Source organism: Etheostoma cragini, chromosome 6, assembly GCF_013103735.1.
Source record: "Etheostoma cragini isolate CJK2018 chromosome 6, CSU_Ecrag_1.0, whole genome shotgun sequence".
Classification (NCBI taxonomy): domain Eukaryota; kingdom Metazoa; phylum Chordata; class Actinopteri; order Perciformes; family Percidae; genus Etheostoma; species Etheostoma cragini.
The window spans coordinates 27,806,292-27,820,924 of record NC_048412.1 but is presented as its reverse complement, the minus strand read 5'-3'; the positions used below and the strand labels follow the sequence as shown (position 1 = coordinate 27,820,924).

At 41.3% G+C, this 14,633-nt stretch overlaps 2 protein-coding genes across 4 annotated transcripts in view; one reads left to right on the top strand and one right to left on the bottom strand.

Annotated features, from left to right (window-relative positions):
• Positions 1-3,633, bottom strand: part of rrnad1 (ribosomal RNA adenine dimethylase domain containing 1) — a 5,455-nt gene extending 1,822 nt beyond the window's left edge. Inside the window, exons 1-3 of the mRNA XM_034873658.1 lie at positions 3,110-3,633; positions 1,714-1,832; positions 129-345 (exon numbers count right to left, since the gene is read on the bottom strand). Of these exons, the coding sequence (XP_034729549.1) occupies positions 129-345; positions 1,714-1,832; positions 3,110-3,211 (438 nt within the window). The 5' untranslated portion in view covers positions 3,212-3,633. The remainder of the gene's footprint in view (positions 1-128; positions 346-1,713; positions 1,833-3,109) is intronic.
• On the top strand, positions 2,930-7,992 carry isg20l2 (interferon stimulated exonuclease gene 20-like 2). Of its 3 annotated transcripts, none has more exons than XM_034873676.1 (4): positions 2,930-3,155; positions 4,949-5,770; positions 6,534-6,734; positions 7,437-7,992. In XM_034873676.1, exons 2-4 carry the CDS (start codon positions 5,081-5,083, stop codon positions 7,563-7,565), a joined length of 1,020 nt encoding a protein of 339 aa, XP_034729567.1. In that variant the 5' UTR covers positions 2,930-3,155; positions 4,949-5,080; the 3' UTR covers positions 7,566-7,992. The 3 variants fall into 3 exon arrangements, with proteins under 3 accessions (XP_034729567.1, XP_034729568.1, XP_034729569.1); XM_034873677.1 differs by lacking the exon at positions 2,930-3,155 and adding an exon at positions 3,738-3,949; XM_034873678.1 differs by lacking the exon at positions 2,930-3,155 and adding an exon at positions 4,492-4,506 and having other exon boundaries at positions 4,943-5,770.
• The last annotated feature ends 6,641 nt before the right edge of the window (positions 7,993-14,633 follow it).

Sequence of the window (14,633 nt, the reverse complement as noted above, 5' to 3'; positions counted from 1 at the left end):
ACAACATGAAGACAACATGAAGACAACATGAGGACAACATGAGGACAACATGGGGGTTAAAACACTTGTCCATGTTTTAAAACGTCAACTTAAAACTGCGTGACAGACGCGGATCTGAAACGGCGTACCGAGCCCAGCTCGCGGATCTCGTGCTGCTTCTTGGGTTTGACGTGTTTCCTGAACACGTGTCCCAGCAGGGCGCTCTGACTCTGGTTGTGCAGGAACTCCTCGGGCTTCTCCGAGCCCGCCGCCCCGCCTCGCCCCCCCCGGGGCGCTCTGGGAAACGCCAGGGCGTGGGCCGTGGCCCGGAACGCCAGGAGAGACAGAGGCCACACCGAAGGAAATCTGCAACGACAGACGCCCCGCGGTTATTGTTTGGATCGCGAGGGCTAGTTATTTCCCTTTGCATTTCCCTTTGTGCTAACAAGTCTAAATATTGTGTACGATTTACACCATTTGCACACGGCATTAACACGTTATTGGTCTCTGGATATGCCAGTGCTTCAGCAAAAAAAATAATCTTATTCCCTGTTACATAATGTTGTTATTATTATTCAGTCTGTCAGTTTACAGGTTATTATGTTTATATTGTATAGTCGTATTTTAGTTTATTTTAGTCAATATTTTATCATGATCTACTGCCCTGTTCACTTCTTCAATATCGTCATTACACTCAGTCTACCGTAGTATCTCACCCTATCACGGTCACTGCTTTTCTGGGTGTGAGTTTTGATTGAATTCTTATGTATGTGTGATATATATGTGTGTGTGTATGTGTGTGCATGTGTTTGCTGTGTTATGGTTGTCTTGCTACTGGATGCCTAACATTTCGTTACGTATGTACGTTTGTATGTATGTATGTGTGTTTGTGTGTATGTGTGTATGAATGAATCTATCTATCTATTCAGCCTGTTAGAGAAGACCACATCTACATGCTTACAGAATCATTAGTACAGAACTAATTATTTTAATATGACCTAATCTGCAGTCTGAGACCCGTCATGAATCTACTTTACACAAGTCTAATTCTTAATTCGGCTGCCGGACTTCACGAAGAAAAACTACAGTTTCCTGATAAGACGGTGAGCAGAAATCCAACACCTCGGCTTTTAAACCACTTTTTAAAGCACAATTTTTTAGATTTTTTTTAAAATTATGTAATCTTTTATAGCGTCTTTTTACCTTTGTTGGAAATGACAATTTAACCCACTTGACTTGACACCAACACAGTAACACATCGTTGTAATAGTTAAAATAGAAGATGGGGCACTTTGAAAAAGGACAGACGAAAACAACAAATATATAACTGAAATGAAATATGGTTCAAATGAACAGGCGATAAGGTAAAAACACGCTGTGTTTTAAAAAGTCGTTTCAAAGCCGAGGTGTTGGATTTCTGCTCATCATCTTATCATGAAACGGTAGTTTGTTTTTGTAAAGCCGAATTAAGAATACTACTTATTATACTTACTTAATACTACTTCTGACGGGTCTCAGACTGCAGATTAGGTCATATTAAAATAATTAGTTCTGTACTAATGATTCTGTAAGCATGTAAATGTGGTCTTCTCTAACAGGCTGAATAGATAGATAGATTCATTCATACACACATACACACAAACACACTTTATGTGTGAAAAAGGTTTTTGTTATATAGTTAGTTCTGAACTAATGATGGAACAGCTGTTGTTGTTTTTTTCATTCCAGGAGTACCTGTTGTCTCTGTGTGCAGCATCCAGCAACAGGTCTGCGATCTGTGGATAGGACAGGTCCTGCAGCACGGGCTGCCAGCTGGCGGGTAAAGTGTGCCAGAGATCCTCAGTGAAGAACTCCTGCAGGGGAAATAACAAGGTGACAGTCAGGAGAGGAACTACAAAGGGAAGGCATGTAAATCCACTTGTCTAATTATGGATAAATGACTATTATTCCTTTACACCATACAGTGGTTCTGAAATCAAGAATACATGTTTATATAACATCCAGTGGTGGAAGAAGTATGTTCCTTGTCAGTGACTTCCTACTTTATCTGATGTTTCTGGATCACAAACAACCGACTCTTTTTTTAATGAAAAGAATACATATTAAGTGGGAATTTTCTAAGTTAAGGCGCATCTTAAAGATGATGACATGTACTGATAATTTTTCACTTTGCATTGATAATAATGGCTCGCTGAGGATTGAATCAGTATATATCGATCCAGATCTAGGTCTCGGTACACCTCTATGTGATATGCAGGGCTGCATCATATCCTGTATGAACATCATGTGTTTGTAGCGTTGCTGTCCTGTGAGAACCACAGAAAAAACACCCTGTCTTTAGCTTCATGACGACGCATTTTCCAGCTGATCCAAAAAAATAACTTTTAAAGAATTTATTTAGCTTAAGAAGCAACACATAAAGACACACGTCATCCTTTAGTTTCCCACAAAACATTCAACATCAACACCGGAGATACGTGGTTTTCAGTGGACAGCAAGGGGATGATCTGAAGAGTAACTTTGTGCAAAACTTGAGTAAATGTGCTTAGTTACATTCCACCACTACACACCCCACCTCACAAAAATGCATGTGGTGGCCACACAACGATGCTACAAACACAATAAAGTACCTTCATGCACAATAACAATGTGTTTGTCATGGAAACACATAAAGTAACACCTCATCCTTCAGTTTCTCACCAACAGTCAACATAAACACATCTGGAGATGCGTGGTTTTCACTGGACAGGACGGGGATGATCGGAAAAGTAACTAAAGAGAAATACACACACACACACACACACCTACATACATACACACACACACACACACACACACACACACACACACACACACACACACCTACATACATACATACACACTCCACCACTGCACACCCCATCTGACAAAAATGCATATTATGGTGGACACACATGTAGCTAGCTACAAACACAATGCAGTACCCTCATGCACGATAACAATGTGTTTGTTATTGAAAACAACGTTGCCATAGCAGCCTCCTTTTTAAAGCACCTTTGTTTCAAATCACAACAGAACTTTCCTCCTGCAGCACAGCTAGCTGGGTTAACCTGGGAAGGCCGTCAACAAGTCACTCACCACCGATACGTACAATGATAAAGGAGTCGGACACGTGGCTGTACTGAGACAGGAACGTGGTGAGTCTTTTGGCCAGTTCTCTCTGTTGATCTGTAGAAAGCCTGGAGGTAAACATCTTCAAATGCTTTTCACTGGTCACAGTTTCACTGACATAGAAGTTGGAGATGAGCTAATGCTAACATAAGTTAGCTTGTAGATGCTAAGTTACTTCCCCAGTTAAAACCATGGGAAAGTGTCTAAGATACAATCTAACGCGCACTGTACCGCAATTTAAAGTCTCGTGTTTTGCATTTCACTTTTAATGTTAATTATAGTTAGCCAATAGCTAGCTAGCTAGTTGTTTTCACATGTAGCTAGGGAGGCGTTCAAGTGCTTCCAGTAAAATCTGAATCGGTAGGTCGGATCCGATCGGAATCTCGTATGTTACAGTAAAGTAACGTAAATCAAAAATCGTAAAATCTACATTCAATTAATTACCACACATTGAGAACGTAGCAATATAAGGCAACGATTATCCAAGCTGTCTCTGATTTAGTGGTTGTGTTAGGGACATATTTTTATTGACAAGCTACATAAGTTGCGGCAAGTAAATGGCAAGAATTGTGCAATTGTGTGTTTAATTCAGGTACTTATGCCCATTTATGCCAATTTTAAAACAGATCCTTTAAGTCACAATAGATAGTATCGCGAAATAATGACTACGTATCTATAAAATAACGAGTTAAAACTTTTAAAGCGTCGAAAACTTACTATTTTTGTCACATTTTCTGGCTGTCCCTGAAGGCAGCATGACCCGGATATTGATAGTTTGTTGTGAGCAGGAAGAAAGCCTGAGGTCCACAGTGTTCAGCAGGTCTGGTTTTACATTTCACAAAGTTATTTTGTAGAGATTTTCCGAAGTGGGAATCTTCCGGTATCAACCCACTAACGTTCACAAACACGCTCGGCCGAATTCTCCGTTAAGATACACTCGTACCTAGCAACCGCTAACCACAGAATTAGCTAGCATAGCAACAGCTCAGCTAGCGTTAGCCTGAGCGGAGCTAACGTTCGCTGGCGGTTAACGTCAACGGCCGCGTTCGCTAAACTGTCGTAAGCGAAACTTAACGTTAGATTTTAACGTAAAGTTAAGTAGATCCCTACTGACTGACTGAGCTTCTGCAACCCCCAAAATCTAGAGGGGTAAAAAGTACAACATCTCCTCTGATTTGTAGTGGAGTTAACGTATATAGATAGTTCTATAACGTGGAGTAGCATTGAATGTAAACACCCAATTACCTTGTAATTGCTCCCAAGTCCAGTATATATGAATTTAGTGACTTTTCTCAACAACTGAGGAGAAAACAAAAGTCAACATTAATGTATATTTGCTCATGCATTCCAATGCTGCTCTGAAACTCTTGCTTTAGCTTGCAGCTGGGTGCACACACAAGGCAAGGCAAGGCAAGGCAAGGCAAGGCAGCTTTATTTCTATTGCACATTTCAGCAACAGGGCAATTTAAAGTGCTTCACACAAAATCAGTTAAACAGATAAAACACAAGTACAAACTGTTAAAAGTCATGAGCATTAAAAAACCGGTAAAACACACGAATAGACAGTTAAAAAATAATAGACACATAAAACAAGAATAAAAGTTACAGTGCAGCATAAGATATTTAAAGAAATGAGCAGTCATTTGAAGAAAGGCAGCATCAAAAAGAAAGGTCTTCAGCCTTGATTTAAAAGATTTGAGAGTAGCGGCGGCTCTGCAGGTTTTTGGGAGTTTATTACACAGGTTATTAAGCAGTTATACATTCAAGACCCGCCAATCAACACAAGGTTTGATGAATGCATGTTGTCTTTGTGTTGCAGGATGATACATGCCTACTGGTTTCAGCCGATGCAAACTGGACTACAAAGGGCTAAGACCTGTTGACGAGAGCGAGTCAATTGCTTTGAGTAAACCTGACCTTTGTCCTCTTTCTGGATTTGGCGAGCGTAACCATGTCGGACATCATGATCAACGTGTCCGACGAGCCTGCACAGAGCGGCGGCCCTCAGACAGGAAACCCACGGAGGAACAACAGTTGGTTTCGTAAAAAGATGCAGAGGGGCTTCCCGCAAGGTCGAAATAAATTCAACCACCGAACGGGACAGTCCAGGCACGAGCCACCTCCGCGGCGCCAGAATGGGGCGTGTGCAAAGCCTCCGTCCACCTTCACACAGGGCGAGGGTTCGGCCTGCCCGGGTAGCACAGCCGGCGGCGCGTCGCACCCTAGCGCCCGGCCTTCGACGTCCGCGCACAGCCGGCCTTCCTCGACTGTCCCCGTGAACAGCACGGGCGGCCACGAAAAGCCGAAGGAGCCCGGGAACTCGAACCCAACGGCCTCCGCCCCTCGCCCCTCAGGGTCTGGCGTCCACAAACCCTCCGCCGCCGCCGCCGCCGCCGCCGCTCAGACTTCGACGGGGATCCCCACGAAGTTCCTGGCCATCGACTGCGAGATGGTGGGCACGGGGCCGAAGGGGAGCATCAGCCAGCTCGCACGCTGCAGCCTGGTGTCCTACGACGGAGACGTGGTGTACGATAAGTTCATCAACCCCTCCATGCCCGTCACCGACTACCGCACTCGGTGGAGCGGCATCCGGCGGAGCGACCTCGTCCACGCCACACCGTACGCCGAGGCCAGGAAGGAGGTGGGGGAACCGTTTGCACCAGCTGTTTGATTGCGTGTTTTTCCCCAGTTCTGTCCGTCACCTCGTTGCAGAAACGTCCTGAAATGTAACGTACCATGTAGTCGTGCTACATGTTACGTTACATTTCAATACGTGAGTTTTTCCCAACTGTGCTCTGCTCTCCGCTTAATTGATCTTTTGCTCCGTAACATGTCAGAAAACAGCGTAGAGCTGCAAAGATGAATCTGTTTGAGTCATTTTCTACTAACAAAAAACCCTCAGAAATCTCTGATTTCAGCTTTTCAGATGTGGATACGTTTCTAGTTTCTTCTCTCCTCTGTGACAGAAAACTGAATATCTTTGAGTTGTGGACAAAACGAGACATTTGAGGACGTCACATGTACTTTTTGGCAAACACTGATGCCCTATTTTTACAATTTTTCTGTCACTTTAGAGACCAAATGAGTAAAAACCATTAATTTAGAAAAATAATCGACAGTGATTCAGTCCTAAATCGCTTCCCGACACGATATGCCAACCCAAGTCTGCCAAACTTTGTCCACCGGCCAAATGGCTAGTGAATATTCACATTTGATATAATAGATTATCATTGTTTTTCTTGTTAGGTGAGTGAAGCAAATCCACCAGCTACTTGCATATTTTTATCAGCATTTGTCTGGTGATTTGGGCTAATTTTAGTGCCCTTAGTGTAAAACTAGTGTGCATTTTATTGTGTGTAATCCCAATGTTGTCCTGAGAGTGAGTGTGTTCCCCCTGTCGGCAGATACTGAGGCTGCTCATGGGGAAGGTGGTGATTGGCCACGCCGTCCACAACGACTTCAAGGTCCTGGGTTACTCTCACCCCGGGGCCTTGACCAGGGACACGTCTCGCATCCCGCTGCTCAACGAGAAGGCCGGCTTCGGCGTGCAAGAGTGCGCCTCGCTGAAGAGACTCACCAAGGCCATCTTCAACCGAGACATCCAGGTAGGAGGAACTCCTCAAAGGTGTTCAGCAGCTTCCGTACATGCAAACCACAACCGGGGTAGCAGTGTTTCCCAGATATTTCAGTTTTTAAGGGCTCAGAAACACCAGAGTAGTGTGTCAAAGGTGCTCTAAGCGTCACACGTTTTTCACATTTATTGTCTGCTAGCTGCCTGTCCCCTGAACACACTGTAAAAAACAACTCACTATCTGCTAGCTGCCTGTCCCCTGAACACACTGTAAAAAACAACTCACTATCTGCTAGCTGTCTGTCCCCTGAACACACTGTAAAAAACAACTCACTATCTGCTAGCTGTCTGTCCCCTGAACACACTGTAGAAATACTTTGAACGTCAACAAGAAACTAACGTCACCCAACATTGCTTAGAACACCTTTTAATATAGCAAAGGATATTTGTCTTTTTAACCAAAACGTAGTAGTGTAGAGCCGAGGCCTGCAGTGTTGTGTATTCCACGGCTGCAAAGGACTTTTTGTTGGTTTTCAGTTAGGTTTAAAGTTCTTCGCTGGAAAAAAAAGTACCTTAACAAGTAGCCAGAATCTACTTTAATCACGTATGGGTCAGTGGTCAGTGACACATCCAAACTGCAGCTTGGAGGAATCCTTTGAGCTGTGGGAAGGTTTAAAAAACAAACAAAAGAAATGGTCCAAAGTGATGTCCCGCTCGCCGTCTCTTGTGTCTCCAGACCGGGAGGAAGGGCCACTCGTCCGTGGAGGACGCCAGAGCCACCATGGAGCTGTACAAGGTGGTGGAGGAGGAGTGGGAGAGGAAGCTGGCCTCCAAACCAAACCAGGCCAACCAGTGCCACGTGTGACGAGAGAGAGAGAGAGAGAGAGAGAGCGCCGAAATAAAACCAGAGTTTGAATCACCGTTTCTGTGTGGGAGGATGTGGTTTTGGCCCGGGTCCCAACGGGCCAAATCCTACTGTCCTGTTGACATGTGAATTAAGACTCCCGGACAAAACTGGACCTGCTGATTCAGTGCACTGGAGAAGCTTTTACCAGCTGGATTTAAACAAAACAAAACAACTAACATGATCATGGGAGGAGAGCAGAATAACTGCTGGGCCAGCCACTCGGCTTCAGCAGGTCTTTCTCAGGGTTTGCATTGTGTTTTAAAGGTGCTCCTGCCACTAGGGGGCAGTCATGTATTCATTCCAGCAACAGAAAGTACATCATTCAAACACTGGCGATCATCCCCCTGCACACACACACACACACACACACACACACACACACACACACACACACACACACACAAATGGTTTTAAGTTTCCACAAGGTAAGTGTGTTTAAATAGGATCTGCAGTTCAACGTTCAACCCCAGTTAATGCTTCCGCCACCTCGATGTGTCTTCATCTCCTCGCCATCTGAGCGTCGCTAAAGACAACTTCCAGTCCGACCAAATCGCCGCTTATAGAGCTCAAATTTTAAATTTTTACATTTTTAATCATCCTTACGTGAAGATATGCAACCAAACGCCGCTTGGATCAACCTGTGGTCTTCTTCAGGGATGTTCAGGTCCTTAGTCCTGCATGTGGCTTTTATGGATAAGAACTGGTTTTATCGCTTTGAGACATGTTTAAATATGTGACTGTTTTTTTGTTTTTATGTTAATGTTTGATAAAAAAGATAGAAAAGTGCCAGAATACACGTGTAGAAAAAAGCCACTGTTAATCCAAGTAGTTGGTAGGGTAAATATTGGTTGGTAAAGGCCCAAAAACATAGTTTTATATGCTCATAAAGTACACAGGGTATAGTATATATTAGCAGGAGGCTTTGATTTCAAAGTAAATGTTTATTTAGTTAGTGAATATTATCCTGGCAAAATATTTAAATTTTAACCCTTGTTTTGTCCTCGGTTTACAAAAACTTTCCAGATCAGAAAAGAAGGTTGAAAAAAGTGACAAATGTTGAAAAAAAACAAGAAAAAACAGGAAAAAAAACTTTTTTTTTTTTAATGCTGAAAAAGTGATCCAGAAAATTGGAATAAGTGACAAAAAAACATAAAAAACACTGTAAGAAATGACAAAAAATTGATTAAAACATAAATTAAGAAAAAAGTGACAAAAAATAGGAAGAACGTTATTGTTGAAATTTCAAACCACAAAAACACAAAGTTTCCGGTCAACGCGAGGCGACACAAGGGTTAACGTTCCTCATGGTGACATCCGGACCTCTTTAAAGTCTTTCCACCAAGGCGGTTCTGGTGCTGGTTCAGAGTCAAATATAGAACCGGTTCTTTGCTTTTCCACACAAACAAACCTGGTTCAGGGTCAAGAACACGGGTTCCAACTCAACAGCTACGTACCCCAGAACCAGCTGGTTCTTAGAGAACTGGCGAGTAGAACCAGCACCAAACTGGCACCAGAACCAGCACCTGGTTTAGCCTTGGTGGAAAAGACATAAGTGTCCTCGGCGGTAGCCCGGTTCCTCGTGTTCTTCATCACGGTCTTTAGGAGACCTCTACTTGAAGTGGACCCATTGTTTACCTGAACTCCAACTCTGGGGATGGAGGTCTGCAGGTTTGGAACATGGCCGGGCTCCCTTACAGAGTCCAGTCCAGTTTCCTATGCAACGGCAGACCAGATCGGTGGTCTGTCCTAGGTCCTCATCTCGGTGCTTGTCTTTAATAAATCACTTCCACAACCACTTTGAGGTATCTGAGTGATTACTGTAGTGCTATTCATCGGTCTAGATAGATAAGGGGTCGACTCTGGTCGATATCAACACCGATTATTGGCTGTTAATGAATTCAATAGAAGATATTTGTAACCAGTGTTCATTTAAAATGAAAATTAAGTCACATTTTTTTGGGGAATGTTACAAACTCTAACACAAAGGTTTAATTGCTTTAAGCAGTTATTTAACAAATGAATGAAAACGCTGACACGGATAATCTAAAAACTGAGTAAAAACGGTCCAAATATCGTCCAGGGCCGATAATCTATAAGGTCCATCCCTGGTCCAGGTAGTTCAATTCTAATTTTGCTCTTAGATTTGGGATATCGTGATATTGTGATATGACACCAGTGTTGTCTGTCCCTGGTTTTAACCCTTGTGTCCTCTTCCTGTTGACCTGCAACTTTGTGTTTTTCTGGGTTGAAATTTCAACATTTTATTTTTTATTTTTTTTATAAGTTTTATTCCTTTTTTTCCACTTTTCTGACTGTTTTTTAAAATATGTTTTAATCAATTTATATTTTTACAATTTCTTTGTCACTTCTTCCAGTGTTTTTGATGTTTTTTGTCCCTTTTTTCATAAAAAAAAAAAAAAAGTATTCCTATTTTTTTTCACTTTTCGGACTTTTTTAAAATTGTGTTTTAATCAATTATTTTTTACAATTTCTTTGTAATTTCTTCCAGTGTTTTTTGTCCCGTTTTCCAATTATTATTTTTTTTAAATTTTATTCCTATTTTTTGTCACTTTTCTGACTTTTTTAAAATTATGTTTTAATATTTTTTTTTTTCAAATTTTATTCCTATTTTTTTGTCACTTTTCTGACTTTTTTTAAATTATGTTTGAATCAAATTTTTTTTTACTATTTCTTTGTCACTTCTTCCAGTGTTTTTGATGTTTTTTGTCCCTTTTTTCATAAAAAAAAAAAAAAATGTTATTCCTATTACATTAGTCACTTTTCTGACTTTTTTTAAAATTATGTTTTAATCAATTATTTTTACAATTTCTTTGTAATTTCTTCCAGTGTTTTTTCTCCCGTTTTCCAATTATTATTTCTTTTAAATTTTATTCCTATTTTTTGTCACTTTTCTGACTTTTTTTAAATTATGTTTTAATAATTTTTTTTGTTTTTTTACAATTTCTTTGTCACTTCTTCCAGTGTTTTGATGTTTTTTGTCCCGTTTTCCATTTTTTTTTTTCAAATTTTATTCCTATTTTTTTGTCACTTTTCTGACTTTTTTAAATTATGTTTTAATCAATTTTTTTTTTTACTATTTCTTTGTCACTTCTTTCAGTGTTTTTGATGTATTTTGTCATTTTTTTCCAATTTTTTTAGGCCACTTTTTCAGCGTTTAAAAAAAAATCATGTCTGTTCCTGCTTTTTTGTAGGTTTTTTTTCAACATTTGTCATTTTTTTTAAACGTTTTTTTCTGATATAGAGAGTTTTTGTAAACCGGTCATATTTGACCCGAGGACAACACGAGGGTTAAAGGCTGCTTTACAGTAAAGTGATGTCATTTTCTCAACTTTCCAGACTGTTTCCTGCAGTGCTTTTATTTCCTTTTACCCACTTAATCGTTATATTTCTACATTACTTATGATTATTTATCACACATCTCGTGTGGATGTTTTGTGAAAGCATTAATTTTACAACCCTACAATATCGACATTGCGGTATTTGCTCAAATATATTGTGATATTTGGTTTTCTCCATGTTTTTGTGTCTACAGTGAGTAGCTTTGGTCAGTAAAGGCAACATTTATGGATTTCTCTTGATTGCCACAGTGTGTCACAGTCGTTATTTATGACTTCCACCTATCTACTGACGGAATAAACTATCCAGGATCAAATGTTTGACTTGTCAAGCGTTAATATCCTGTTATGTCCAGGGCCGACCTCTCTGTCCTCCGAGCCCAGGGACATCTTCATCATGGCGTCTGCTGTCCTCAGTCCTGACTGTCCTCCCACTGGTGTAAAAGAAATAAAATACCGTTGTATCGCAGCCTCACGCTGCTCCGCTTTCTGCACCCTCTGGCAAAGTGTTTGTCCTTAAAGGTGAGCGATGAGCACTGCTTCCCTGCTGGGAATTCAACACCTGCTCATCAATTATACAGCAGAGCGTCCTGAGCTGGAAGAAGCCACACCAGACACGACTGCTGGCACACAGAAGCTCACGAAAGAGGAAAAAACGCACCAAAACCTCCCAGATGACACACTGCCCCAACCATTCACCAGCATTTTTAAGGGTATCTTTAGTATTTTTAAACCTGGACCCTCTTTCTCCATTCATGTGCGTCTAAATTACAACTCTTTTTGAAATGAGTCCAGTGTTAAGCAAAACAAGCTTCAATGTAACCAATTTTTGTTGTTGTTTTGGGTCTTTTTAGGCTTTTATTTCCACTGGACAGATGAAGACATACCAGGGGAGAGAGAGGGGGGCTGACATGCAGCAAAGGGCCGCAGGTCGGAGTTCAACCTGCTGCATTGAGGAGTCAATCTCTAGATATGTGCGCCTGCTCTACCAACTGAGTTAACCCGGCCACAAGATTTAATGCAACCTTTGGCAAGCTGGCAAATGCGTTACTTCAGCTTGCATCACCAGATGTGCCGTTATGTGCTGCAGATTATTAGTGTCTGACAATATTATAGAAAGGATCCCAGCAGATATGGATACCTTTTTGTTAAAGACTAAGATCCTTTTTGTTTGACATGAAACAACCACAAAATCAACATCACCAAACGCACCAGACTCCATTTAAATAATCACTCATTTTAATCATCGTAAAACACACTTCATTCAAAGTCGACAGAAACAAATAAAACTATCAAAAACCATCTTGGTTTGTTATTCCACTGTTTCAGAAATCACCGCTCTGGTTTTGCTTGAAATAAATCCTTAATTCACCCATTTACATGTAGACATATGCTGGTTATATACACGCTAAAAGTAGTGATTATTTACATGGAGTCTGGTGGGTCTGGCGATTTCTGATGTGTTGAAGATTTTTGTTCATAAGTTCCTAAATCACCAATGCATGAGATAATACAAAAAATACAAAAATTACTAGGTGGGGGTCCCAGCATTGATCCAAGTGTCCTGGTCTTACAATACATCCACATAATTCATCAAACACCTCTGCACGCTTGGCGGTTTTTAGAAAATTACAAAAAATTGTAGAATACACACTAATCCAGCCGTCAGAAAAGGGAGTTTTGGTTGCCTTTGGAGGATCAGACGCTGTACTTGAAGCACACCGAGACCTTCAGTCGTCACGTTGACGAAGGCCTTCACTTCACCGGGTCACCTTGGACCTCTTTGGCCTGTTGGGTCACAGACAAGGTTGAGAAAAAAAAGCAACAAGTGATTAAAGTCTAGATTATCCCGTACGGCTTATCCCTCCTAAAGCTCCTTGTTCAGGAGCAATAATGTGAGCAATTTGATTTTATGCCCTGTTATTAGATATTACATAAATCAAAGCCAGGGCTGCAAAAACAAAAGAGGCTTTGGGCTTTCTTCTGTGGGTGTCTTAATATTTAAAAAACAAGATTTTCTCCTTCCTGTTTGAGGCCAAATAAAGAAAAATGCATCTGTCGGCTCGCTGATACTTCTTGTTCTTTTGACCTTTGTTTAATGCACTTCGACACTGTTGATTTAAATACTCGACATTTGAAATGAAAGAAGATTAAGTGTTCACCTGCTGTATTAATAAGTCCTTGGAACACATGAAAGAGCGCCGTTTGGTCTCCGTAGGCAATGCAGAGTGGATTTTATGGATTATATAACCCCCCCCCCCCCCCCCCCCCCCCCCCCCCCCCCCCCCCCGGGTCATGTTATTGGTGAGCTTGACTCTGCAGATTAACCTCTCCATACACACCGTGTTAGTCAGGGTTCAGTCCCATCCACATGTGCATAATACGACTTTTATTACTTACTACAGAGCCACGAGGAATTTGTCCATTCTGCACATTTTCAGTCAACCTCACACATGCAGTACATGCAGTACACAAAGTACATACAGTACACACAGCGAGGGGTGGAAGCAGGATCATCAAATGTGGAAACACACACAAAATGTTGTACTACTGTGTATAAAAGCTGCAGCGGATGAAATAGAAATCTCTATTTTGTATTTTTGGGACAGCAGCTAGCTTGAACAGATGTTTCAGGCTCGGTTAACTGAAAAAATAACATGTTTTACTTATTTTGTTGCTATGTCCAGTAGACATTCAAGCACCCAACTGTAGATTCATCCTATCGGGACCAACTGCTGTTGATGCTCTTCTCGATTCCATCCCCATCTTACTCATAATGATAATTCATTGTATTTATATAGCGCTTTATCATAGACACTCAAAGATTCATAGAGCTGGTAGATGAATTTACTCAAAGCTCCTCTAATCAGTCTGTATCAAGAATAAAATTAAAAATGTACAATCTATGAGTCCCTCTAGCCTTCAGGTTGGGGTGTGTTTTTGAGAAGTTGATATAAGTGATGTGGTATTCACATGGAAACAGATTGTGCTGACATGACATGTGACATGCTAATGTCTTAACAAAATATTAAAGATATCTAGTCTACCTTGTTCTTGTAGCCTGGCACTGAAATGCAGAAGAACTATGCTATGCATTGCTATTCTGCAGTCTCCTGTGTCTTTTCTGGTGCTCGTAGCTCTAGACCCAACTAAGAAGTATGTGATATCTCCAGATATCGACGGTGCCACAGTAAAGAGGGTCAGCTTGAGCCTCGATCTGGGATGCATCAGAAACCACCACGGCGGGCCCTGTAACACTGCTCCCACTAACCTCCAAACAGAGATAGTCCTGAAGCAAAACACTCCCGTTATCATGCAGCTGTCTACGCAGGCTCTCTGATTGAGACGGGGACGCAAACACACAACAACAGGACACGTTTGGACATCAGAGACTGGATAGATACTTCTCGTCTCCTGTCACCTGACCTCCAGTATGTTGACCTGATTTCTAAGCTTCACCTGTAGTCTCATCAGAAAACTACGTGGTGTTTATGGAACTTCCACCACACCTAGACCCTTCTTTATTTCTGGAGCTTTTAGCATATTTAAGTTGATTTTGTGTGTGTTTTCTAGCACAATTACTCCTCATTACGTCTCATACAGTCTCATTACGTCTCATACAGTCTCATTACGTCTCATACAGTCTCATTACGTCTCATACAGTCTCATA

Excerpts from the sequence above, each read along its gene's own strand:
- isg20l2 (XM_034873676.1), top strand. The coding sequence starts at position 5,081 with ATGTCGGACATCATGATCAACGTGTCCGACGAGCCTGCACAGAGCGGC. Across the intron at positions 5,771-6,533 it reads ACGCCGAGGCCAGGAAGGAG|ATACTGAGGCTGCTCATGGG; the intron begins GTGGGGGAACCG and ends CCCTGTCGGCAG. Across the intron at positions 6,735-7,436 it reads TCTTCAACCGAGACATCCAG|ACCGGGAGGAAGGGCCACTC; the intron begins GTAGGAGGAACT and ends TTGTGTCTCCAG.